General features: G+C 44.2%; 1 protein-coding gene and 1 pseudogene across 1 annotated transcript in view; both read right to left on the bottom strand.

The window, feature by feature from the left end:
- The window catches only part of LOC144504829 (synaptojanin-2-like), a 249,212-nt gene that overhangs the window by 193,628 nt on the left and 28,766 nt on the right, over nucleotides 1–26,818 (bottom strand). The window contains exon 2 of the mRNA XM_078230581.1: nucleotides 18,119–18,205. Within this exon, the coding sequence (XP_078086707.1) occupies nucleotides 18,119–18,205 (87 nt within the window). The remainder of the gene's footprint in view (nucleotides 1–18,118; nucleotides 18,206–26,818) is intronic.
- LOC144504987 (U2 spliceosomal RNA) lies at nucleotides 24,131–24,340 on the bottom strand (annotated as a pseudogene).

The raw sequence follows: 26,818 nt of genomic DNA, 5'->3' as shown, positions 1-26,818 counted from the left end.
TTAACGCTCTTTGTGTCACCTGCAAAATTCCTAATCGTGCCCCTTATGTTCACGTCCAAATCATTGATATATAACACAAACAGTAAGGATCCCAACACAAGCCCTGTGGAACACCACTCGAAACAACTTTCCATTCACAAGGACATCCATCGACCATTACCCTTTGTTTCCTGTTACCAAGCCAACTTTTTATCTAGTTTGATTCATAACCTGAATTCTATGGGTTTTTACCTTTTTGACCAATCTGCCATGTGGGATCTTGTCAAACGCCTTGCTAAAATCCATGTATACAACATCCAGTGCACTACCTTCATCAACCCTTCTTGTCACTTCCTCAAAGAATTCAGTCAAATTTGTGAGGCAAAACCTTCCTTTAACAAATCCATGTTGATCACGCTGACAGTCCATGCCTTTCTACGTGACAGTTAATCCTATCTCTCAGAATTGATTCTACTATCTTGCCCACCACCAATGTAAGACTAACTGTCCTTTCATTGTTTGGTATTTCCTTCGATTCATTTTTAAACAATGGAACTATGTTTGCATTTCTCCAGTCCTCCGGTACCTCCCCTGTATCTACTGAGGATTGGAACAATCATCTTCAGAGCATCTGCTGTCTCCTTCCTAACCTTCTTCAGCAACATTGGAACCGTCCATCTGGCCCTGGCGACTTATCAACTTTCAAGGGTTCCAACCCTTTGAATACTTCCTCTCTCTTTATGATTATCCCATCCAACATCTCACAGTGTTCCTCCTGGACTATTAAAACTGCATCATCCCTTCCCTTTGTAAACACAGCGGCAAAATATTCATTTAAGCCCTTCCCACTGCCTCTGCACCTACACACAAGTGCCCTTCTTCACCTCTGATAGGTCCCACTTTTTCCTTAATTAATCTTTTTCCATTAATATATTAATAAAACATTTTTGGATTTCAAGTAGGAACAACCCTCACAAGTAACATCACGTAGTTAATGACAGAAAATTGGGGACTCTGGACCGAGATGTCATAAAACTTAATTCCTTGGGTGTAGGAGATTTTTGACTCTTTAAACGTAATGAGAATGAGGAACAGGTGGAACCAAAGGACTTCATTGTGTTACTTAAAATAAGGCGGTTGCAAAAATGGCTCTTGATCTAGCTCGATCTTAACTGAAAAGTAGACAATATAGCCTTAGCAAGTTTGTAAAATATGCCTGAAACCAAATTGATGGAATTGGCAGATAACTGGAAGTACTCTTATCTAGAGGGGCTAAGAAGGCGGAGATATTGAAAGCATAACAACACATTTAAATGGATCAGAGGAGTTAGCCAGACCCAATATTTTGAGAAGCAAGGAAATTGAATGAGCTAAGCTTCAGTTACAAAAAGACAAAGAAATTAAGAACTTAAGAGATGCAAGAAAAAGAAAAGGGGAGAGCTTTCCAAACGGAACAAGAGGAAAGAGAGAGAGGGAGTTTAAAAAGGGAAATGGAACAAGCTGCAAGGAGAAAGAGAGAGAGAGAGAGAGACCCCCAAAGTTGCAAATAGGCAGCAGAAAGGGCAGAGCACACAATGGTGAAAGGTGGTTCTCAACAGGAAACTGGTGGGGAGATGTTCAGATATGTAGAAGCTCTCCCAAAATCTGACGAAAGGAATGCTAAGACATTTTTTTCATGCTTTTGAGAAAATAATGAAAAATATGAAATGGCCAAAAGACATTTGGACTCTGCTCTTTGACTAAACTTGTAGGTCACAATAGTGAAGTCTATGCGTGTTTGTTTGAGGAAAGGTCTGGGGACTATGAGACAGTGAAGAAAACCAGATGGAGCGTTTACACACTGCTCCTGGAGACTTACAGACAACAGTTTTGAACTGTAAGAAAACTGTTTAACTTTTTGAAATTCAATGCCAGTCTGCCCAGACTAAGTCATCTTGAAAGGTGGGTCTGAGGATTAAAAAGAAGCCCTTAGAAAGAAAGTTCTGTTGGAGGGATTTAAAGATTCGTTGTCTACAATGATTAGAACTCGGAGGGACAGAGTAAGAATTGCCAGACAAGCCGTGGGGCTTGTGGACAACTATGAGTTGTTTCATCGACTAAAGCTTTTTTTTAGAACCACTTTTAAATCAGAGAAAGCTGGAAACTGGGAAGGTGTGAGAGGACAGTCCAGCAAGAAAGGGAGTGGTCAGAAACTCCAAGGAGGCTTCACTTCAGAATAAAACTGAGTTTGCTGGAGGGGTGAGAAACTGGGCCGCATGCAATCAGTACACTGGGGATTAAGTAATTTATGGTTTGGAGTTATAAATCTTAAACAGGGAAAAATTAAATTAGACATTGGAAAGTAAGAGATGGCCTAGTGGTATTAATACTAGACTATTAATCCAGAAACTCAGCTAATGTTCTGGCAACCCAGGTTTGAATCCTACCACGGTAGATGGTGGAATTCGAATTCAACAAAAAAAAAATCTGGAATTAAGAATCTACTGATGACATGAAACCATTGTCGATTGCCAGAAAATTCCATCTGGTTCCTTAATGTCCTTTAGGGAAGGAAACCTGCTGCTCTTCCCTGGTCCAGCATACATGTGACTCCAGAGTCACAGCAATGTAGTTGATTCTTAACTGTCCTCTGAAATGGCCCAGCAAGCCTCTCAGTTGTATCAATCCAAGGGCAACTAGGGATGGGCAATAAATGCTGGACGGCCAGTGACACCCATGTCCCATGAATGAATTTAAAAAAAGAAGCCAGTCGGATTTGCACATGAAAGCTAAGAGCAGACACTAGGGATGAAAATGTGTGTAGAACTTGTACGGGATAGAGTGAAAAGTAGATAGCAGGCGGATGTATTTAAGGATTTTGTGGCAAATGAAAAGTATCTCACGTGAACACAATAGAATGGAAAAGCACATTAAAATTTTAAGAGATAAAGGCACAAGCCAGTCACTAATATTGTGTGATTAAGATATTTGTTGTCCAGAAGGGATATTGATGGAAAAGATTCTGTTCAGCAGCATTCCTTTGGTGAAAGGAATGCTGGAGTTTAATGCGGAAAAGTGTGAGGTGATTCACTTTGGAAGGAGTAACAGGAATACAGAGTACTGGGCTAATGGTAAGATACTTGGTAGTGTGGATGAACAGAGGGATCTGGGTGTCCATGTGCATAGATCCCTGAAAGTTGGCACCCAGGTTGATAGGGTTGTTAAGAAGGCGTACAGTGTGTTAGCTTTTATTGGTAGAGGGATTGAGTTTCAGAGCCAGGAGGTCATGCTGCAACTGTACAAAACTCTGGTGCGGCCGCATTTGGAGTATTGCGTACAGTTCTGGTCGCCGTATTATAGGAAAGATGTGGAAGTGTTGGAAAGGGTGCAGAGGAGATTTACCAGGATGTTGCCTGGTATGGTGGGAAAATCGTATGAGGAAAGGCTGAGGGGCTTGAGGTTGTTTTCGTTAGAGAGAAGAAGGTTAAGAGGTGACTTAATAGAGGCATACAAGATGATCAGAGGATTAGATAGGGTGGATAGTGAGAGCCTTTTTCCTCGGATGGTGATGGCTAGCACGAGGGGACATAGCTTTAAATTGAGGGGTGAGAGATATAGGACAGATGTTAGAGGTAGGTTCTTTACTCAGAGAGTAGTAAGGGCGTGGAATGCCCTGCCTGCAGCAGTGGTGGACTCGTCAACGTTGAGAGCGTTCAAGTGGTTATTGGATAAACATATGGATGATATTGGAATAGTGTAGATTAGAGGGGCTTTAGATTGGTACCACTGGTCGGCGCAACAACGAGGGCCGAAGGGCCTGTACTGCGCTGTAATGTTCTATGAAAGTAAAATTAAAGAGTTGCTTGAAGACGGGAGTAGTAGTTGTAGGCATGACAGAAACCTTGCCCATTGCAGGCATTCAATTAATTCCAGGGAATATATATCAAGATCATAGGTGGTAGTGATGCCTAATGTAGTCGAACAGCCAATAGAGCACCCAGCCAAAGAGAAATTACAAACTGACCATCCTGGAGTATTTCCAGATTGCGTAGTGATGTGATCGATCACAGGCTTATAAATTAAGACCAAAGAGGGAGGAGTTGCGAGATCAGGGTGAGGCCAAAGAGATCAGGTTATCTGATACCATATTTAGCAAGCTAAATGAGAATGAGACAGATACAGAGAACAAGGCCAATGTGTTCAGGTCAGAGGTTGATTGAATCCAGCAGAGTGACTCAAAATTAAAACAACTCTATCAGACAGCTTAATCAGCATTAGAAACTCAATGCATTCCCCAATGTTACTATGTACATGAGAACATATTAATGAGAAAATAGTGACCATCACATGTTAGTGCAGAGGACAAATGGGCAGAAGTACGTCAAATTGTATTACCTTCCGAGTAAAGGAAAGAGATTCTGAGGATAGCTCACGAGATTCCATTAGGGGGACACCTGGGAATAAAGAAAACCCAAGACAAAAATCCAAAGACAGTTTTATTGGCCCAGACTACACAAGGATGTCGTCACCTGCTGTCGAACCCGTCATCTAGGTCAGGTAATAGGGAAAAGACTAGCTGTACTAAAGCCAGCACCTTAGATCCCTATTCCAGTGTTTGAAGAGCCTTTTTTTAACCAGGGTTCCAATCAACTGTGTAGAGCTATTGCCGAGAACACAATAGGAATCAATATTTGCTCACTATCATGAATTTATCACCCAAACATAAACATAGAAACATAGAAACCCTACAGTACAGAAAGAGGCCATTCGGCCCATCGAGTCTGCACCGACCACAATCCCACCCAGGCCCTACCCCCATATCCCTACATATTTTACCCACTAACCCCTCTAATCTACGCATCCCAGGACACTAAGGGGCAATTTTAGCATGGCCAATCAACCTAACCCGCACATCTTTGGACTGTGGGAGGAAACCGGAGCACCCGGAGGAAACCCACGCAGACACGAGGAGAATGTGCAAACTCCACACAGACAGTGACCCGAGCCGGGAATCGAACCCAGGACCCTGGAGCTGTGAAGCAGCAGTGCTAACCACTGTGCTACCGTGCCGCCCAATTCCCTGTAGCCATACCCTTAAGAACTTTTACAGCTAGGATAGTAGTAGAGGAGTTAACCAAATTCTCTACTAGATATGGCTTACCAAAGGAGATACAATCAGACCAAGGGTCAAATTTTATGTCAGGACTATTGAAAGAAGTCATGAATGGCCTGGAGATCAAACAGTACAAATCATCAGCCTATTGGGCGGCACGGTAGCACAGTGGTTAGCACTGCTGCTTCACAGCTCCAGGGTCCCGGGTTCGATTCCCGGCTCGGGTCACTGCCTGTGTGGAGTTTGCACATTCTCCTCGTGTCTGCGTGGGTTTCCTCCGGGTGCTCCGGTTTCCTCCCACAGTCCAAAGATGTGCGGGTTAGGTTGATTGGCCAGGTTTAAAAAATTGCCCCTTAGAGTCCTGGGATGCGTAGGTTAGAGGGATTAGCGGGTAAAATATGTGGGGGTAGGGCCTGGGTGGGATTGTGGTCGGTGCAGATTCGATGGGCCGAATGGCCTCCTTCTGCACTGTAGGGTTTCTATGATTTCTATGATCACCTAGAGTCCCAGGGAGCACTGGAGAGGTGGCACCAGACTTTGCAAACCATAGAAGCATAGAAACCCTACAGTGCAGAAAGAGGCCATTTGGCCCATCGAGTCTGCGCCGACCACAATCCCACCCAGGCCCTACCCCCATATCCCTACATATTTACCCACTAATCCCCCTAACCTACGCATCTCAGGACACTAGGGGGCAATTTTTAGCATGGCCAATCAACCTAACCCGCGCATCTTTGGACTGTGGGAGGAAACCGGAGCACCCGGAAGAAACCCACGCAGACACGAGGAGAATGTGCAAACCCCACACAGACAGTGACCCAAGCCAGGAATCGAACCTCAGTCCCTGGAGCTGTGAAGCAGCAGTGCTAAGCACTGTGCTGCCGTGCCACCCACAACCATGATGAGAGCTTATAGCCAAGATTACCCTCATGATTAGGAAGATTAGGAAAAATGTTCGGGTTATCAGTTTGCCAGAAGGATCTGAAGGCAAGCTCCCAGTTAATTTTTTTGAGAACTGACTACCATGTTTTCTCAACATAGAAATGAAAGCCAGATGCATGAACTTAGAAAGGGCACACTGTTTACTTGCTTCGACGTTTAGGGACAACCAATGATCCCAGCCCATAATCATGCGCTTTCATAACTCAAAGATCATCAATAAGTGATGGAGGCAGCTAGACATAGTGGGGCCTTGGTCTATGATGGAGCAAAGGTCTTTTTCCTTCAGCGGAGATACAACAAAGGCGCAAGTGTTTCAATGAAGTTTGAAGACAACCGAAGACCATTGGAGCACAATACCGTATCGTGCCCGAGGGTGACCGTCAACATCTCTACAAAAACATTCAATACCCCAGCTAAAGCCATGGCTTTTATGAACTCCGTGGAAGGCAACAATTTAGATTCCTTGGCTGAATGTCATTAGTAACAGATTGCAGTTGACTGTCATTAAAAAATCATTAGTTGACACAGGCAAATCCAATTTACTAGAAAATGGCTGGTCACTGGCACTTCTTGTGCAGCTGGGGATATGGGAGGTGGGTTTGGCACAAGCCCAAGCCAAACGGGAGGATCAGTATCGGGTAAAAGGCCAACTTGTGTGTGTCGATATCCCACATTCTTTTTTTACCGAATATGTTATGGCAACAGTTACACTGAAACTCTGCTCATGGAATGTGCGGGAATACATCATCCTATTAAAAGAAAAATTATTTTGTCTTATCTCAGAAAGGAGAAAGTTGACATACCTTGTCACCTAGATGACAAGGAACATTTGAAATTGAAGTGGGACTGGGTCAGAAAAGTGATTTCTGCCTCATTTTTGATGAGTAGTCAAGATGTTGCAACTTTGATTAATAAATCATGTCATTTAGAATCGAGAACCATGTGAAGGGAAAAAGGGAAAGGTATGCGATCGTTAAAGGGGAAGGTATTTCAATAATGAAAGTGTATGGCCTTCCAAATTATTCTCCCGATTAAGTCCTGATTGTGGGCGGCACAGTGGTTAGCACTGCTGCTTCACAGCTCCAGGGTCCCGGGTTCGATTCCCGGCTCGGGTCACTGTCTGTGTGGAGTTTGCACATTCTCCTCGTGTCTGCGTGGGTTTCCTCCGGGTGCTCCGGTTTCCTCCCGCAGTCCAAAGATGTGCGGGTTAGGTTGATTGGCCATGCTAAAATTGCCCTTAGTGTTCTGAGATCCGTAGGTTAGAGGGATTAGTGGGTAAATATGTAGGCATATGGGGGTAGGGCCTGGGTGGGATTGTGGTCGGCGCAGACTCGATGGGCTGAATGGCCTCTTTCTGCGCTGTAGGTTTTCTATGATTTCTATGAAGTCTTTATGGATTTTGTTGAATTAGCATCAACAAACTCTTTTATAGGAATCAAATCCTTTGATAGACAAGCTTCCCATAACTCGGAGTCCATCCACTCAACAGGTGAAGGCATTAGTATTGTATGCGACGAATTGGGATAGGGATACTTAAGAGTCAGAGGTTTACAACATGGAAACAGGCCTTCAGTCCAACTTGTCCACGCCGCCCTTTTTTTTAAACCACTAAGCTAGTCCCAATTAACTGCGTTTGGCCCATATCCCTCTACACTCATCTTACCCATGTAACTGTCTAAATGCTTTTTAAAAGCCAAAATTGTACCCGCCTCTACTACTACCTCTGGCAGCTTGTTCCAGACACTCACCACCCTCTGTGAAAAAATTGTCCCTCTGAATCCTTCTGTATCTCTCCCATCTCATTTTAAACCTATGCTCTCTAGTTTTAGACTCCCCTACCTTTGGAAAAAGATGTTGAATATCTAGCTGATCTATGCCGCTCATTATTGTATAGACCTCTATAAGATCACCCTAAGTCTTCTACGCTCCAGGGAAAAAAGTCCCAGTCTATCCAGCCACTTCCAATAACTCAAACCATCAAAGTCCCGGTAGCATCCTAGTAAATCTTTTCTGCACTCTTTCTAATTTAATAATATTCTTTCTATAATAGGGTGACCAGAACTGTACACTTAAATGTTTGGAAAACATTACATCCCAAGGATAAAGAGTTCACCTTTTTCACTGCTCCCACCAATGTAATACTAGAATTGATTATTTTTTCATGCCAAAAACAATATCACATTCACTGGTTTCCTGCTGTATAGTTAGTATTGTGATCTCTGATCATACTCCTGTCTTGCTGGAACTTACACTCAAGGGAATATATTCTAGAATATGGAGATTTAACGCCTCTCTGCATGAAGATCATAACTTTATTTCCTATTTCAAATTTGACCTTTTTTATTCAATCGAGCCTCTTTCTGAAGTCAGCCCCTTGATCTTTTGGGAGAATTGCAAGGTTTTTGCAAGAGCTCTGGTCATTTTGTTAATGGCCAACAGAAAGCGTAAGCTGCTGGAGTGATAGCACCAGCTAAAAGTAAAATTGGCCAAAACAGAGAGCGAGTATGGTGAGAATCTTACTGAAAGAAATTAGTGCAATTTGAACAGCGCTGGACTCCTTGCTGACTCAAACCAAGTAGATATTTAGTTCTCCTCTCAGACTGTCTCCATTCTACTGGATTCAAAGGGCATTGGATGCTTAAGATATTAATAAGGCATTTAAAAGCTTTTATGTTGGTTGATACAAAACTGATCAGTCTAGAGATGCATTCATGCATGTGAAACTATTTTTCTCTTCTTTTGAACAACCAACAATTTCTGAAGACCAAAGGTCAACCTTAAATGCTCCAATTTCTAAGAGTGTTATCTGCTTTGAGAGATCTTCAGTCTGGTAAGACTTTAATACGTGATGGTTTTGGAAGTGAATTTTATAAGGAATTCAAAGACACGCTAATAGAATCTCTGATTAGAATGCATAACCATTCAGTTGAAGCAGGACAGTTGACTCGATTGCTTAGAGAAGCAAATATCTCTGATTTTGAAGACAGGCAAGAGTCCAGAGGAGTAGGCATTCTATAGAGCAGTCTTACTTCGAAATGTAGATTTGAAATGACTATCTAAAATACTGGCACTGCATCTCAAAAAATCCTTCCCTTGATTATTCAGGGTGATCAGACTGAGTTTATAAAAGGCTGAAATTCAGGTAACATGGTGGTACAGTGGTAGGGTGGCACGGCAGCGCGGCGGCACAGCGGTAGAGTGGCGCGGCGGTAGGGCAGCGTGGCAGCACGGCGGTGCGGTGGCACGGCGGCACGGCGGTAGGGCGGCACAGCGGCAGGGTAGCATGGCGGCAGGGCGGCACAGCGGTACAGTGGTAGGGCGGCACAGCGGTAGGGCGGCACAGCGGTAGGGCGGCACAGCAGCACGGCGGTAGGGCGGCACGGCAGCACGGCGGTAGGGCGGCACAGTGGTTGGGCGGCACGGCGGCACAGCGGTACTGAGATGCAGGCTGTTGGACTGGATGGGATTGATGTTCATAAGGAGGAGGTGTTAGCAATTCTGGAAAGGGTAAAAATAGATAAGTCCCCTGGGCCGGATGGGATTTATCCTAGGATTCTCTGGGAGGCTAGAGAGGAGATTGCAGAGCCTTTGGCTTTGATCTTTGTGTCGTCATTGTCTACAGGAACAGTGCCAGAAGACTGGAGGATAGCAAATGTTGTCCCCTTGTTCAAGAAGGGGAGTAGGGACAACCCTGGTAATTATAGACCGGTGAGCCTTACTTCTGATGTGGGCAAAGTATTGGAAAGGATTATAAGAGATAGGATTTATAATCACCTAGAAAGGAATAATTTGATTAGGGATAGTCAGCACGGTTTTGTGAAGGGTAGGTCGTGCCTCACAAGCCTTATTGAGTTCTTTGAGAAGGTGACCAAAGAGGTGGATGAGGGTAAAGCAGTTGATGTGGTGTATATGGATTTCAGCAAAGCGTTTGATAAGGTTCCCCATGGTAAGCTTTTGCAGAAAATACGGACACATGGGATTGAGGGTGATTTAGTGGTTTGGATCAGGAATTGGGTAGCTGTAAGAAAAAAAAAGGGTGGTGGTTGATGGGAAATATTCATCCTGGAGTTCAGTTACTAGTGGTGTACCGCAAGGATCTGTTTTGGGGCCACTGCTGTTTGTCATTTTTATTAATGACTTGGATGAGGGTGTGGAAGGATGGATTAGTAAATTTGCGGATGACACTAAAGTCGGTGGAGTTGTAGACAGTGTGGAGGGAAGTGGCAGGTTACAGAGGGACATAGATAAGCTGCAGAGCTGGGCTGAGAGGTGGCAAATGGAGTTTCATGCGGAAAAGTGTGAGGTGATTCACTTTGGAAGGAGTAACAGGAATACAGAGTACTGGGCTAATGGTAAGATACTTGGTAGTGTGGATGAACAGAGGGATCTGGGTGTCCATGTGCATAGATCCCTGAAAGTTGGCGCCCAGGTTGATAGGGTTGTTAAGAAGGCGTACGGTGTGTTAGCTTTTCTTGGTAGAGGGATTGAGTTTCGGAGCCAGGAGGTCATGCTGCAACTGTACAAAACTCTGGTGCGGCCGCATTTGGAGTATTGCGTACAGTTCTGGTCGCCGTATTATAGGAAATATGTGGAAGTTGGAAAGGGTGCAGAGGAGATTTACCAGGATGTTGCCTGGTATGGTGGGAAAATCGTATGAGGAAAGGCTGAGGGGCTTGAGGTTGTTTTCGTTAGAGAGAAGAAGGTTAAGAGGTGACTTAATAGAGGCATACAAGATGATCAGAGGATTAGAGAGGGTGGATAGTGAGAGCCTTTTTCCCCAGATGGTGTTGGCTAGCACGAGGGGACATAGCTGTAAATTGAGGGACGAGAGATATAGGACAGATGTTAGAGGTAGGTTCTTTACTCAGAGAGTAGTAAGGGCGTGGAATGCCCTGCCTGCAGCAGTGGTGGACTCGTCAACGTTGAGAGCGTTCAAGTGGTTCTTGGATAAACATATGGATGATATTGGAATAGTGTAGATTAGAGGGGCTTTAGATTGGTACCACTGGTCGGCGCAACATCGAGGGCCGAAGGGCCTGTACTGCGCTGTAATGTTCTATGTTCTATGTAGGGCGGCACAGCGGTAGGGCGGCACGGTGGCACAGTGGTAGGGCAGCACGGAGGCACAGTGGTAGGGCAGCACGGTAGCACAGTGGTTAGCACTGCTGCCTCACAGCTCCAGGGACCTCCAGGTTCAATTCCAGCCTCGGTCACTGTGTGTGGAGTTTGCATATTCTCCCCGTGACTGTGTGGGTTTCCTCCGGGTGCTCTGGTTTCCTCCCACAGTCCAAAGATGTGCGGGTTAGGTTGATTGGCCATGCTAAATTGCCCCTTAGTGACCTGGGATATGTAGGTTAGAGGGATTAGCGGGTAAATATGTGGGGTTACGGGGATAGGGCCTGGATGGGATTGTTGTTGGTGTAGACTCAATGGGCCGAATGGCTTCCTTCTGCACTGTAGGGATTCTATAATTCAATGATTCTATGAATGTCAGGAGGTTATTCAACATCATTCAGCTTTCTCAAAAACAAGCAATAGATAGCTTGACGATTTCATTAAATGCAGAGAAAACATTTGACTGGATGGTGGAATGGAAATATTTATTCTATAAGCTACTAAATTTTGGGATGGGGGTGGGTGAGTGGATGAGGGGGGTTAGTTTAAGTAGATATAAATGTTTTATAAAATCCACTTGCAGCAGTTCTCACTAACAATTATAGACCTAACCATTTTAGCCTTCAGCAGAGACCAGGCAGGGTTGTCCACTATCCCTATTGCTGTTTGCCATAGCCATCGAGCACTTAGCTGAGGCAATTAGACAGAACCCTTTGGTATTTGGATTAGTTAGTGGTGGAAAGCAGCATAAATTATGCTATATGCTGATGGCGTGTCGAAGCTAAAGTCTCTGCCCTGCTATTATTGACATCGTGGGTGGTTCAGTTCCTTCTCGGGTTATAAAATAAATGTTGCTAAGTCTGAGGCCATTCCATTAGGAAGGTTCAGGATGGGACCGCTTCCCTTTGCTCCCTTCCCCTTCAGATAGTCCCCTTCAAGGTTTACTTATTTAGGTATTTCTATTAGCCTCTCAGTTCATCAATTGCATAAGACAAACTTCACCCCCTTCCTCATAGAATTCCAGTGCAGGAGGAGGCCATTCAGCCCATTGAGCCTGCACTGACAAAACTCCCACCCAGGTCCTATCCCCGTAAACCCACATATTTTACCCTGCTAGTCGCCCTGACACCAAGGGTTAATTTAGCATGGCCAATCAACCTAACCCACACATCTTTGGAGTGTGGGAGGAAACCAGAGCACCCGGAGGAAACGCAGACACGGGGAGAATGTACAAACTCCACACAGTCATCCAAGGCTGGAATTGAACCTGGGTCCCTGGTGCTGTGAGGCAGTAGTGCTAACCACTGTTCTGCCGTACACACTATCTATAAAGTGGGATTTACATCACTGACCCTCTCTACCTATATCATGGCTGGGCAGGAGAGCACTGATTAAGATGAATGCATTTTCTCGGTTGCTATACCCTCCACAGGCACCACCAATTTCACTTTCTGCTAAGGTCCTGAAAGAAATTAATGGAGGTTTTAGCTCCATCATGTGGAACAAAATGAGTCTGTGCTTAAAATTGGCCAAATTACAACTTCCAAGTTCAAAAGGGCCCTTGGTATGTTGAATATAAAGTTGTATTGGCTAGCCTCTAATCTCAGATTTATACAAGAATTGATAAGAGGATGATCCACTTCCATTTGGCTGAATATTGAAGCTGGTCAGTCTGAATACTCTTTAAAAACTCTGCTGTTTCTCAGACAAATGAGAGAATCCAATAATCATTAATACTCAGATCGTGGAAGATAGTCCATGATTTGGAGGCAAGATCTATACTGAGTTCTGCTCTCTTCCCCCATACAGGGTAACCCAGATATTCCTCCATGGACCATGGTTCTGACATTTGGAGGGATAGGGGACTCAAGACTGGGGCACCTGTCTAGAGGGGATTTCCTCGTTATCCTTTGAGCAACTGTGTCAAATGTGATACCCCAAGGCATTTTGTTTTTAGATGCTTACAACCTCGAGACACATTATTCTTAATGAAACATTCCTGCATCTTAATGCCAGGGTTTCCTTGGTGGAAAAAGAATCTTATTGTCCACAGAGCCAAAGTAATTAATTATTATGTTCTATAACATGTTATGCTCTAAAATCAATGCAACTTTAGATGGCACGGTGCATAGTGCTTAGCACTGCTGCCTCACAGCGCCAGGGACCCGGGTTCAATTCTGGCCTTGGGTGACTGCCTGTGTGAAGTTTGCATGTTCTCCCTGTGTCTGCGTGGGTTTCCTCCGGGTGCTCCAGTTTCCTCCCACAGTTCAAAGATGTGCGTGTTAGGTTGATTGGCCATGTTAAATTGTCTCTTAATATCAGAGGGACTAACAGGGTAAATACGTGGGGTTACAGGGATAGGGCCTGGGTAGGATTGTAGGCTCGATGGGCCAAATAACCTCCTTCTGCACTGTAGGAATGCTGGGATACTATGATTCTATGAATACATAAGAGGGTCTGTGGATTTGGGAAAAGGACCTCACGGTGAATTCTGATGGAAGAGATCTGAGGCGGCATCTAACAAAATGCAAATAAAGTCTCAATCTGTAACAGAATGAAGGAGACTCAACTAAAGAATTCTACATCGTCTGCAAATCACAACAAGCTTAAGACACAAGATGAAGCCCGACATATACAACTCTGTCAAAAGTGTAAATTAGCAATAAGGGACTATACTCACTGGGGGCAATCTACAAAAGAAATTCTAAGTCCAAGACAAGTGTGAAAACAGGAGAGTTTGTGAACTGTTTTTTGGGCGAGTCCAAATCTGCTATCTTATCCACTTTGAGCAAAAGAAAACACTCAAAAGTCGTTTCTCATCTGTAGGGAGAGGGAGCATGGCCTAAATCACCAGAACGCTGGCTGAGAGCAGCAGAGTGCACCATTGCGCATGCGTAGGTCTCTAGCAGAACCACCTAGAGCCACCACTCAGCCTCTGCTGCTCTCAGCTTGCCTCCATGGCCTGAAGCAGGCCACACCTAGCAACCGCGGGGGCCCTTGACCTATCGCGACCCCTCCACCCTGCAATAACCCTCCGCACGCCTGAACAAATTCCCTCCTCCCTCCCCCTGCCAATCGCAAGGCTGAGTGACAGCAGGCCCCCGCCCTATGCCCAATCAACAACCCGACACCACCCCCAAGCATCCCCTTCCATCTCCCACCGATTGCAATGCAGAGTGTGCAACGGTCCCTCCAGTATCACCAATCAGTCCGCCCCGGTCTAGCCCCACCCCTCCCAAGTAGGCCCTGCCTCCTTGGCACTGTCAGGGTGTCAGGCTGGTACTGTGCATGGGCAATCTCCCCTCGTCCAGCACCCCCTCCCACTCCTGGGGGAAGAGGGAGGTGGCACAATAAACTCTGGTTCTACCGGTGAAGCCTCACCATGTCTGGTTCCCATTGATTCTGGTTCGCTAATTCCATGTAAATTATATTGAAATTTAACTTAAATATTTTTTCAGCCTTGCGCCGGAAGTGGGCGCGAGGCTGATCTCGCCGGATATCCGATGCCAGTAGGATCGCAAGAAATTGGGCGTGAACCTGATTTCTCAACTCTCTCGTGATCTTACTGGCTTGCCCCACCCATTGGCCGGTGGGACATGATGGTAAAGTCTGTGTCTGGTCTTGTAATTGATTGGGCATACTTAAAGAGTTGGAATAAATATTTAATATGATCCTGGAGATGGATTTTGATTCTGGGGCTTCCAGACAAATGGATAATTGAGGTCAATGAGAAAAGGTTGTATAATATTCTAATATGGGCAGCTTGGAAAAATATTTATGCTCTTGGATTGACGATAAGGCACCGTCTGTACAGAATTAGCACAAATGTATTATGGAGTGTATTCCAATGGAATTTCTAACTTGAATACTTTGATCTAAATCAGACTCATTTCAAAAAGTATGGGGCCCATATCTTAAATATACAGGTTCCATAATGTCAGATTTACTCCGACAAGGCTTTCCGTACAGTATGCAGCACTGTCCCAAAATAGTGTGCGTGAGGGTGCGCGCCTTTTTCCCATTTCTTTACAGCATTTGTCTTTTTTCATTCTATCCTGTTACTTGTTTACTTGTCTTTGATGTGGAAGTGTTGGGTTAGGTCAACCAAGTGTTGGTTTTCTTTATTTTTATATGGTGAATTGATTGTGCTGTACTGTACCAGTTTTAAGGGTGAGTTTTAGAAGCTAAAATTATTTCAGTAAGGGATTCTGAATTCATGGTTTGATTGACAGTTTACATAGAACATAGAACAGTACAGCACAGAACAGGCCCTTCGGCCCACGATGTTGTGCCGAGCTTTATCTGAAACCAAGATCAACTATCCCACTCCCTATCATCCTGGTGTGCTCCATGTGCCTATCCAATAACCGCTTAAATGTTCCTAAAGTGTCTGACTCCACTATCACTGCAGGCAGTCCATTCCACACCCCAACCACTCTCTGCGTAAAGAACCTACCTCTGATATCCTTCCTATATCTCCCACCACGAACCCTATAGTTATGCCCCCTTGTAATAGCTCCATCCACCCGAGGAAATAGTCTTTGAACGTTCACTCTATCTATCCCCTTCATCATTTTATAAACCTCTATTAAGTCTCCCCTCAGCCTCCTCCGCTCCAGAGAGAACAGCCCTAGCTCCCTCAACCTTTCCTCATAAGACCTACCCTCCAAACCAGGCAGCATCCTGGTAAATCTCCTTTGCACTCTTTCCAGCGCTTCCACATCCTTCTTATAGTGAGGTGACCAGAACTGCTCACAATATTCCAAATGTGGTCTCACCAAGGTCCTGTACAGTTGCAGCATAACCCCACGGCTCTTAAACACCATCCCCCTGTTAATAAAAGCTAACACACTATAGGCCTTCTTCACAGCTCTATCCACTTGAGTGGCAACCTTTAGAGATCTGTGGATATGGACCCCAAGATCTCTCTGTTCCTCCACAGTCTTCAGAACCCTACCTTTGACCCTGTAATCCACATTTAAATTTGTCCTACCAAAATGAATTACCTCACATTTATCAGGGTTAAACTCCATTTGCCATTTTTCAGCCCAGCTTTGCATCCTATCTATGTCTCTTTGCAGCCTACAACAGCCCTCCACCTCATCCACTACTCCACCAATCTTGGTGTCATCAGCAAATTTACTGATCCACCCTTCAGCCCCCTCCTCTAAGTCATTAATAAAAATCACAAAGAGCAGAGGACCAAGCACTGATCCCTGTGGCACTCGGCTAGCAACCTGCCTCCAGTCCGAAAATTTTCCATCGACCACCACCCTCTGTCTTCGATCAGACAGCCAGTTACCTATCCAATCGGCCAACTTTCCCTCTATCCCACACCTCCTCACTTTCATCATAAGCCGACCATGGGGGACCTTATCAAACGCCTTACTAAAATCCATGTATATGACATCAACTGCCCTACCTTCATCAACACACTTAGTTACCTCCTCAAAAAATTCTATCAAATTTGTGAGGCACGACTTGCCCTTCACGAATCCATGCTGACTATCCCGGATTAATCCGCATCTTTCTAAGTGGTCGTAAATCCCATCTCTAAGGACTTTTTCCATCAATTTACCAACCACCGAAGTAAGACTAACCGGTCTATAATTACCCGGGTCATTTCTATTCCCTTTCTTAAACAGAGGAACAACATTTGCCATTCTCCAGTCCTCTGGCACTATCCCCGTGGATAGTGAGGATCCAAAGATCAAAACCAAAGGCTCTGCAATCTCATCCCTTGCCTCCCAAAGAATCCTAGGATACATTTCATCAGGCCCAGGGGACTTATCGACCTTCAGTTTATTCAAAACTGCCAGGACATCCTCCCTCCGAACATCTATTAATGAGCTTATTTAAGAATTAGCAGTCTTTGCTGTGGGGTTGAAATAAGAAGTTTACTTTTATAAGAGTTTAACAACATGAAGAGATTTAAAAGTTTGAATAGGTTTCTTGAATGGGAGTTTTATTCACTATTAGGTGTGTAGGAGTGAGAACTATGTCAGAGTGTGAAGATTGTCAGGTTGTTTCATCTCAACATGGCTCCTAAGGTCTGTCCATGAAGGATACCGTATGAGTGGCTATGTATGTGGCAAAGGAATGGATGGAAGTGTGAGAGAGCAAGAGCCACCAGGCCTAACAGCGTCTTAAACAAGTCCAAGATACCAGAGATGGGACTTCTTATCAACCTGCCTCAGTACCTGCCCACTCTGTGGTCTGTTTGCCGAGTCAGAATGCCCAACCTGATCTTGCCCTTGCCTCCTGAGAGCGAAAATTGGGTCTAATGGGGCTCTTCAAATTAAGACAGGATATTTCCTCACTTGCGCTACCTGCCTCAATAAGGTAAGTCATAGGAAATTGCTTCTAAAAGCAGGGAGTTCAGTAGCCAGAACACATAAATTTAAGATAGTTAGCAAAACAATAAGATTGAGGTAAAAATTTGGTTTGTACATAGAATTATCTCAATCTGGAATGCACTACCTGAAGGAATATTGGAAGCAAATTCAACATTAATATTAAATATATGGGATTGGATGCATATTTGAAAAAGTGAAATTTTCAGTGCTTTGTGGAAGAGCAGACTTATTATCTCATAGGTTCTGTTGATGGATGTTAAATGCCTAGCAGTTTAAGGTAACAAGGTGAATAGGTGTTGGGCATTGATTAGCTAATTATACTCAGATCTGCATATAAAGATTCAGCCAATGTTAGATTGGGGAAGTAAGCTCTGTGGCAAGCAATAAACCTTCTGCACCAAAGCATCCTAGTTGCAGTGTCTTCTTCACAACCAGGCTTGGGAATTCCACTGACACAAGTAGGTCTAATTAAATAGCATAGCACAAAAAGTGCCATCCAGAACTTGGTTTGAAGATAGATCCTGACAATTTATAAAAACAGGTACGTCCTTGCTAAATCTAGCAAGATTCTAGTTTTGACCAATTGTGTTTCATTAGACAAGTGAAGGTTATGCAAGATCATCTATCCACTTACCACTCTTTATACGGAGTACACCCAAACAGCCATATGCATCCATTATTTTCACATAATGACTCTTCACAACCTCCTTTTCCTCAGGTGCTGAAAAAAAGACACTGATTAAGCATTTGACATGTGGAATCTAACAGAATTCAGATAATAATGTGTTAAATGATGGAAGAAATGCTGTGTAATACAAGACCCTGTTGGCTAAATATGTGCTTGAACTGTCATCTCCCCTCTAAAGTTCTTATTTTCATTCATTCCTGAGTTTCCTCCAGCACGAACAAACTCAGTAGGTGACATTTTCCCAGAGCTGGGCACTAGATGAGATGAGATCTGGACTGACTCCATTCCCACTCCATCAAGGGCAGCACTAAGTCGTTGGTTTTCCCATTACCAGCATTAGAGTCAGAGGTTTACAACATGGAAACAGGCCCTTCGGCCCAACTTATCCACGCCGCCCTTTTTTTTTAAAACCACTAAGCTATCCCAATTGCCCGCATTTGGCCCATATCCCTCTATACCCATCTTACCCATGTAACTGTCTAAATGCTTTTTGAAAGACAAAATTGTACCCGCCTCTATTACTACCTCTGGAAGCTTGTTCCAGACACTCATCACCCTCTTGTGTGAAAAAATTGCCCTCTGGCCCCTTTTAATAATCTCATTAGCGATAGATAGCATGGTTTTGTACGAGGGAGGTCATGCCTCACAAATTTGGTTGAGTTTTTTGAGAAGGTGACAAAAACGATTGACGAGGGAAGGGCTGTGGATGCCGTCTACATGGATTTTAGTAAAGCGTTTGACAAGGTCCCTCATGGCAGGCCGGTGCAAAAGGTTAAATCTCACGGGATAAAAGGTGAGCTAGCTAGATGGGTGGAGCTAGCTAGATGGCTTAGCCATAGAAGACAGAGGGTAGCAGTGGAGGGGTCTTTTTCCGGTTGGAGGTCTGTGACTAGTGGTGTTCCGCAGGGCTCTGTACTGGGACCTCTGCTGTTTGTGATATATATATAAATGATTTGGAGGAAGATGTAACTGGTGTGATCAGTAAGTTTGCGGACGACACAAAGATTGCTGGAGTTGCGGATAGTGATGAACATTGTCAGAGAATACAGCAGGATATAGATAGGCTGGAACATTGGCGGAGAAATGGCAGATGGAATTTAATCCAGATAAATGCGAAGTGATGCATTTTGGTAGATCTAATGTAAGGGGGAGCTGTACAATAAATGGCAGAACCATCAGGAGTATAGACACACAGAGGGACCTGGGTGTACAAGTCCACAGATCCTTAAAGGTGGCAGCACAGGTGGAGAGGGTGGTGAAGAACGCATATAGCATGCTTGCCTTTATTGCACGGGGCATAGAATATAAAAGTTGGCATATGATGTTGCAGCTGTATAGAACGATGGTTAGGCCACATTTGGAATACTGTATCCAGTTCTGGTCGCCACACTACCAGAAGGACGTGGAGGCTTTGGAGAGAGTACAGAGAAGGTTTACCAGGATGTTGCCTGGTATGGAGGGTCTTAGCTATGAGGAGAGATTGGGTAAACTGGGGTTGTTCTCCCTGGAAAGACAGAGGATGAGGGGCGATCTAATAGAGGTGTATAAAATTATGAAGGGCATAGATAGGGTGAACAGTGGGAAGCTTTTTCCCAGGTCGGAGGTGACGAACACAAGGGGTCACGGGTTCAAGGTGAGGGAGGCAAGGTTCAGCACAGATGTCAGGGGGACGTATTTTACACAGAGGGTGGTGGGGGCCTGGAATGCACTGCCAAGCAAGGTGATTGAGGCGGACAGGCTGGGATTGTTTAAGACTTATCTAGATAGCCACATGAACAGACTGGGAATAGAGGGATACAAAAGAATGGTCTAGTGGGCACATGAGCGGCGCAGACTTGGAGGGCCGAAGGGCCTGTTCCTGTGCTGTATTGTTCTTTGTTCTTTTGTATCTCTCCCCTCTCACCTTAAATCTATGCCCTTTAGTTTTAGACTCCCCTATGTTTAAGAAAAGATGTTGACTATCTAGCTGATCTATGCCCCTCATTATGTTATAGATCTCTATAAGACTACCCCTAAGTCTCCTACCCTCCAGGGAAAAAAGTCCCAGTCTATCCAGTCTCTCCTTATAACTCAAACATTGCTGAGTTAGGAAAAGTCATCACACTTTATATTGCAATGTTCACCTTTACAGCCTGGTAAGACTTGTAATTCTCTCTGTCTGGCTTGAATATAAAATCAGGTCTCAGATTTGAACGGGCAAAGCAGTACTTCTTAATATCGAGTTTAAATTCAGAAGATTTTTGCAGTGACATTAAACTTCAGCTAATCTTGTGTACATAGTAGCAGGCAAACCAGAAGATGCTAATGGAAGCTTTTATGTAAAATTTAATCAGTGAAAATATTTCCACAATGTTAATGCTTTAGCCTACCAATTGAGTAGAGGTTCTCATCATCACAGTGGCCTTGACTTTAACATTAAATTAATCATTGGAACATGAATTGTTCACTTCTGTTAGTCCGTTGCCTCCAGGAACTGCTAAATTCTGTCACAGTTCCAGGTCTATGATTTGCTACAATGGGGATCAGATGTCAATGAAGCCCTGATGCTAGTAAGCAATTGCTAGGGGAGTGCAGACTCTACACCAATACATAAAGTTATGCACTCCATCATACACCAGCAAACCATGATGTTGTGGTGGCCATAGCTCAGCGGCAGCACCTTTGCCTCTGAAGTTCAAGCTTTACTTCACAGACACTAATGAGTGCTGTACTCATAGGTTTTTAGATAAAGATTTTAAGTCTTCCCTTTAAGACGACATAAAAAATCCTATTTCAGAGCTGCAGAGTCCAATATTTATCCCTCAACCAATATGATAAAACAGATAATCTGGCGATTATCATACTGTTGTTTGTGGAACTTCGTTATGCACAAATTGGCTATTATATTTCTGACATTACAACAGTGCCTATTTAAACGCTTGTCTTTTTTTCCCCCTACAATTCAGTACCCTCTCTGATCCTTCTGCCAGTCGCAGTAGTTTCTCATTTTCTCTATCAAAATCTGCATAATTTTGAACACCATCAAATTTCCTTTTAACCTTCTCTACTTGGAGAACAACCCCAGTTTCTAGAGTTTCTCCACCCAACTGAAGTCTCTTAGTCCTGTAAGATGCCAAGAATGGAGGCTGAACTAAAGGTTTCCTATAACTTCCTTGCTTGGGCTTTCTTTGTATCGATACAGCAAAGGCTCACAAATGCTTTTTTAACAGCCTTATCAACTTGTCGTGCCACCGTCAATGATTTGTGTGCACACACCCTCCAGTCTATTGCACCACCACCTTTAAAATTCCACTGCCTCTCTTTATTTAATCGATCATAATTTATCTACCATGTAACTGCCCTTCTCTCCAGTTTTTTTAAATCCCTCCTAAAGGCTATTAATATCCTTCTCATCATTTGAGTATCATGTCATCTGCAAATTTTGAGATTATTCTCTCTATATCCAAGTTCAGGCCTTAACATATATGAAACAGCAATGGTTCTAAGGCCAACCCTGATGGTACACAACTGCGTAATTCCTTCCAATCTGAAAAATCAGCCATTCTGCACTACTTTCTGTCCCTCAACCAATTTCACATCAACACTGCCACTGTCACCACCATTATAATCCCATAGGCTTCTGAACACTCAATCCTCAACTCCAGGTCTTTATGGTCATTTTGTGCACATCTCCAGGCATTTAGTACACAAGAAAATCCAGCCCTCTGTGTAACTCCATGAGGCATGGAGTTGAGGGTAAAATCATATCAGCCGTGACCTCATGGAATGGCAGAGCAGACTCGAAGAGTCAAGTGGCCTACTCCTGCTCCAAATTCATACGTTCGTATGCAACATCCTGAACTTAAAGAATTCAAATGTTAGTGCATTTAAACTTGTATAATTTTCCTTGTTGTGCAATATTTCAACTTGGTAAGTCAAAACGAAAAGCAAATATTGTGTAAACTAAAATACATTCAGAAAACTCATTTTCTTCACATAATTTATGTCATTGCATCTGGGTTTGTAAGCAAATGGGAGGTTTATCCAGTACTTTGTGATAAAGACTGACCCTTCGTACTGAAGGAAGTGAAGACTTGATGTAAAATTCTGGCAGTGTATTAAAATATTGCATAATCTTGGAACATTCCTACCAAACATTTGTTGGAAAGTTACAAAGATGACTATAGAAGTATGATTTAGATGCCCCCATTTTAGAAACATGGGTGCGATTTTCCCAGCCCACTGCTCGAATAGTGCGGCTGGCCAGGAAACGTAGCGGGATTCACGACTGGTGTCCAGCCGATCGTGACTTTCCCCATTGCACCAGAAATCAGTGTGAGGCTGATTGCAATATTCAAATCTGAATTTCCATGTCATTAGCGAGCCCAGGACAGTATCATCTGGGTTCGCTAATGTTTCCCCACCATACCCCACCCTGCACCGCCTCCCACCACCGCCAGGAGCGGTTCCCACCAGCAGGAATTAAAGCTGTTTCCCAAAGAGGACAGGTGTGATCACCCCGCTGCTGGGGACAGAGGCCATTGAGGCTCCCTGGAAGTCAGGGGCAGGGGGTGCCCCTTGGACAATGCCAGAAGGGGGTGTGGCCTGAGGGGGGGCAAGGCTAATCGGTGGTGATGGTGGGGGACTGTTGCGCACTCTGCATTAGAGATCGACGGGGGAAATCGGGGAGGGGGGGTGGTGCCAGGGAAGACATTGGGAGGCCGGCAATGGGAGGGGGCCAGTGGACATCTGCTGATCTTCCTACTGTGGAGATGCCGGCGTTGGACTGGGGTAAACACAGTAAGAAGTTTAACAACACCAGGTTAAAGTCCAACAGGTTTATTTGGTAGCAAAAGCCACACAAGCTTTCGGAGCTCCAAGCCCCTTCTTCAGGTGAGTGGGAATTCTGTTCACAAACAGAGCATATGGTCTGTTTGTGAACAGAATTCCCACTCACCTGAAGAAGGGGCTTGGAGCTCCGAAAGCTTGTGTGGCTTTTGCTACCAAATAAACCTGTTGGACTTTAACCTGGTGTTGTTAAACTTCGTACTGGATCTTCCTACTGACAGATCGGTGCATGTCCAGTGGCCCACTCAGCACGCTAATGTCACCCTCTCAGGTGAGATCAAGGCCTGTGGTGGCCACACCACCCCCCACCCCCCCCCCCCCCCACTCCCTCCCTCCACCCGGCGTGATTCCCCAGTGGACTCTGTGAAGCATGGAATCCCAGAAATTCATTCAACTAAGTGTGCCCAAAAATCAGGCAGGAAAAGCCTGCCTTGTTGGGCACTTAGTTTCTTTTTGGGAAAATCGCCCCCATAATTGGTGTTAATTTTATATTGATTTTGTATCCTTTAGAAATCTTTTAATTTCTGCTGATGTGTCGTGAAAAGGATACAATTCTATGAGGATATACCATTTACTGAAAAGAATACAACCAACAGACAAGGCCAACTTTTTGGCTATAAGCACTGGCATTAGATAATATTCATATTGCAACAAATCACAAAGTGCTCCTTTGCTGCAGGGTGAATAGTGCATTTTGAAAGCAACTTTAGGGAAAACTAACAGAAAATGCACTTGAAAGCAAATGGCTTTCAAGTAGACAAATAAAGCAAGGTAGCTGGGATCTCGGATGTAATTCCAAAGTGCAGAGAAATGATCACTGAAATGTAAGTTAAAAATCTAGCCATTGACTGGACCTTTGAGTTCTTTTTGCCCTATTCCGATCCCAGCACTCGAGTTTCTTCATACCGAACTGTTATTTGTTGTGCATTGGAGAAGCAGGACAGACGTTGGTTAAAAACAGAGTTTTATTAATGGTGTGTGATCTCTTCCATTGCTGCTGCTTCTCTGTTTTTTTTTATACTTTTCCAATTCAATCAAATCAAATCCAATTCAGAGTCTCAACAAGTTGAGACATTTCCGATCCAGGCTGACAAGACAGGGCAAGCGACCAAACCACCCTGTCCTGGGCCCGATCTACATGAGCCAAGCTGATTGGAGAAGGGGGAGGTTCCTCCTCCAAGACTTGGGCTCATTTGCATCTTAGCCAAAAGGCCGAGATGCCGCTTTTAAAAATTGCTTCATATGAAACATATGAAGCTTCAATGTAACCTAATGACCTCAACCAAGTGCAGCATCCTCTCCATACTACACTTGATCTTAGCCAAAAGGCCGAGAAGCGATATAAGAACAGATACTACACTTGATCTGTTTCCCACGCTTAGGTTTTTTACCTCCCTTCTGGTGCATACTTTAATACAACATAGCTCCAGTGAGCCAATAGAAATAAATACAAATACGTAATATTTCCTTCCCTCTTAAACTGAACGTCCCCACACGTTCAAAACAAGTTGAACATGGGCAATAGTCAATGAGTCAGTCACTATATGTCTGGAGATAGTCACTCTCAGAACAGTTGATGGCAAATGTCTGCTTCCTCACATTGCTGGGAACCTCTGACACCTTCATCTTTCCACTGATGTCATTAGTGGTTGGTTTAACCAGCATTGACGTCGGAACTAGAGGTTGTCTCTGCGTCTGAACAGAGGGTGAGGTGTTGTGCTTTCCTCAGTAGGGTCTGGTAGTATAGGGGTTGTAGGAAGGTTCTAGTCAGGACTTTGTAATTCTGATCCTAAATTTTCAACAGGCTCCAGATTTGGTGATTCGGTTCTTCCAGCCAATAAGTGAACTGCATGTCTCCTCCAGATAATGTCATCTCTGGACTGGACAGTGTAAGAGACAGGTCCAGTCTGTGCAAGGACAGTGGCAAGAACCCATTTCTCCCCTGTGGAGTAGTTCCAAGCTAAAACTCCTTGTCCTTGGTGGAAAACTCTGTATTCTGCCTTCCCACCATTCCACTTATGCTTGTTGTTGCAGTCGCACAATCTCCTTCATTTTTGGAGGTTTCAAGAGATTGACTGCAGAACACAGTTGCCTTTTTATCATGAGTAAGGCAGGTGAGGTCTTGGTCACGGAAGGTGCAGTATTCTGGTGGACCAGCAAGAATTTGTTAAGGCTCTTGATAAGCGAAACTTGTTCCTTGGTTGCTTTCAAAGTGTGTCTCAAGGTTTGGATGAAATGTTCTGCGAGTCCATTAGTATCAGGATGATGTGGTGTGGAAATGTGTTGAATACCGTTTTCTTGTAGGAAGTTCTCAAATTCCTACGAGACAAATTGAGGTCCTTTGTCACTTATCAGCTGTTCAGGAAATCCAAAGTGACCAAATACTTCTCCGAACTTCTCAGTAGTCTTCTCAGATGAGGTAGATGTCATCACAGCGACCTCTGGCCATTTGGTATGAGCATCAACCATTACTAAGAACATATGTCCTTAGAAAGGTCTTACAAAATCCCCATGCACACATTGCCAAGCCTCTTCAGACCACTCCCTAAGGGTGGCAGGTTTCTTACCTTTGCACTGGAAGAATGTGTTCTGGCTCTCTCTTCAATTTCCACATTCAGTCCAGGCCACCAGAAATAACTGCTCACTATTTCCTTCATGCAGATGAATCCGCAATGGCCTCAGGTAGCTTCTCTAACATCCATTTCCCCAATTAAAAACTAAATTCTCACAGATGCTGAAATCTGAAGCAAAAACAGAAAATGCTGGAAAATCTTAGCAGGTTTGACAGCACCTGTGGAGAGAGAATACAGCTAACATTTCAAGTCTGGGTGACTCTTTATCGGAACTAAAGAGAACTGGAAATAGGATGAGCTTTATATCCTTGTGGGGGTACAGTAGTAGGGGCTGGATACATGGTCAGTGATAGGTGGAGGCGAGGGAGTGGTTGACAAAGACAACATGGTCAAAAAGTCAAAGAGAATGTAAATGCAATGTAAATCTAACTGCCTCCACCTATCGCTGCTGTTATATCCAGCCCCTACTGCTCCACATCCCCCCCCCCGACAAGGGTATAAATCTCATCCTACTTACAGTGCTCTTGAGCTCTGATGAAGGGTCATCTAGACTCAAAACGTTGGCTCTATTCTTTCTCCAAAGATGCTGTCAGACCTGCTGAGATTTTCTCTTTCTGTCCTGTGTCACCAGTGGTGGTGGAATGACCACTCCGAGCCCCCGTACAAATAATCTTAATTGTACTGGCAGCTCTGTTCTTCTGGAGTAGTAGGGTTTCAGATTCCAAAGTCTCTCCTCGTAAAACCAGACCCATCACTTCTGAGAGCACAGGATTGCTCCAAGTGTGCTTTCTTACTTGTCTCGAAGTGACAGGTGTGTTGTATACTTGTTCAAAGTTGAAGATATTCCTCTTCGAGCAGGCTGATGAACTGCCTGGTAGTGACAATCTTGAAAGTCCATCCACATTACAATGTAGACCTGACTGTCGGTACTTGATGATGTAAGTGTGTGCAGACAAGAGCAATACCCATCTTTGCATCCAACGTGCTGTCAGTGAAGGAATTCCCATGTGTGGCCCAAAAATGGTAGTGAATGGATGATATGGTCCGTCAACAATGTAAACTCTCCCCATACAGGAACAAATTCTTTACTCTAGAGGTACATGTTCATAGCTCCTTGAAAGTGGAGTCACAGGTGGACAGAGTGGTGAAGAAGGCATTCAGCATGCTTAGTTTCACAGGTCAGAACATCGAATACAGGAGTTGGGACGTCTTGTTGAAGTTGTACAAGACATTGGTACGGCCACAC

The sequence above is a fragment of the Mustelus asterias genome, chromosome 15 (assembly GCF_964213995.1).
Source record: "Mustelus asterias chromosome 15, sMusAst1.hap1.1, whole genome shotgun sequence".
In the NCBI taxonomy this organism is placed as follows: domain Eukaryota; kingdom Metazoa; phylum Chordata; class Chondrichthyes; order Carcharhiniformes; family Triakidae; genus Mustelus; species Mustelus asterias.
This window is presented reverse-complemented; position numbering and strand designations above follow the sequence as displayed.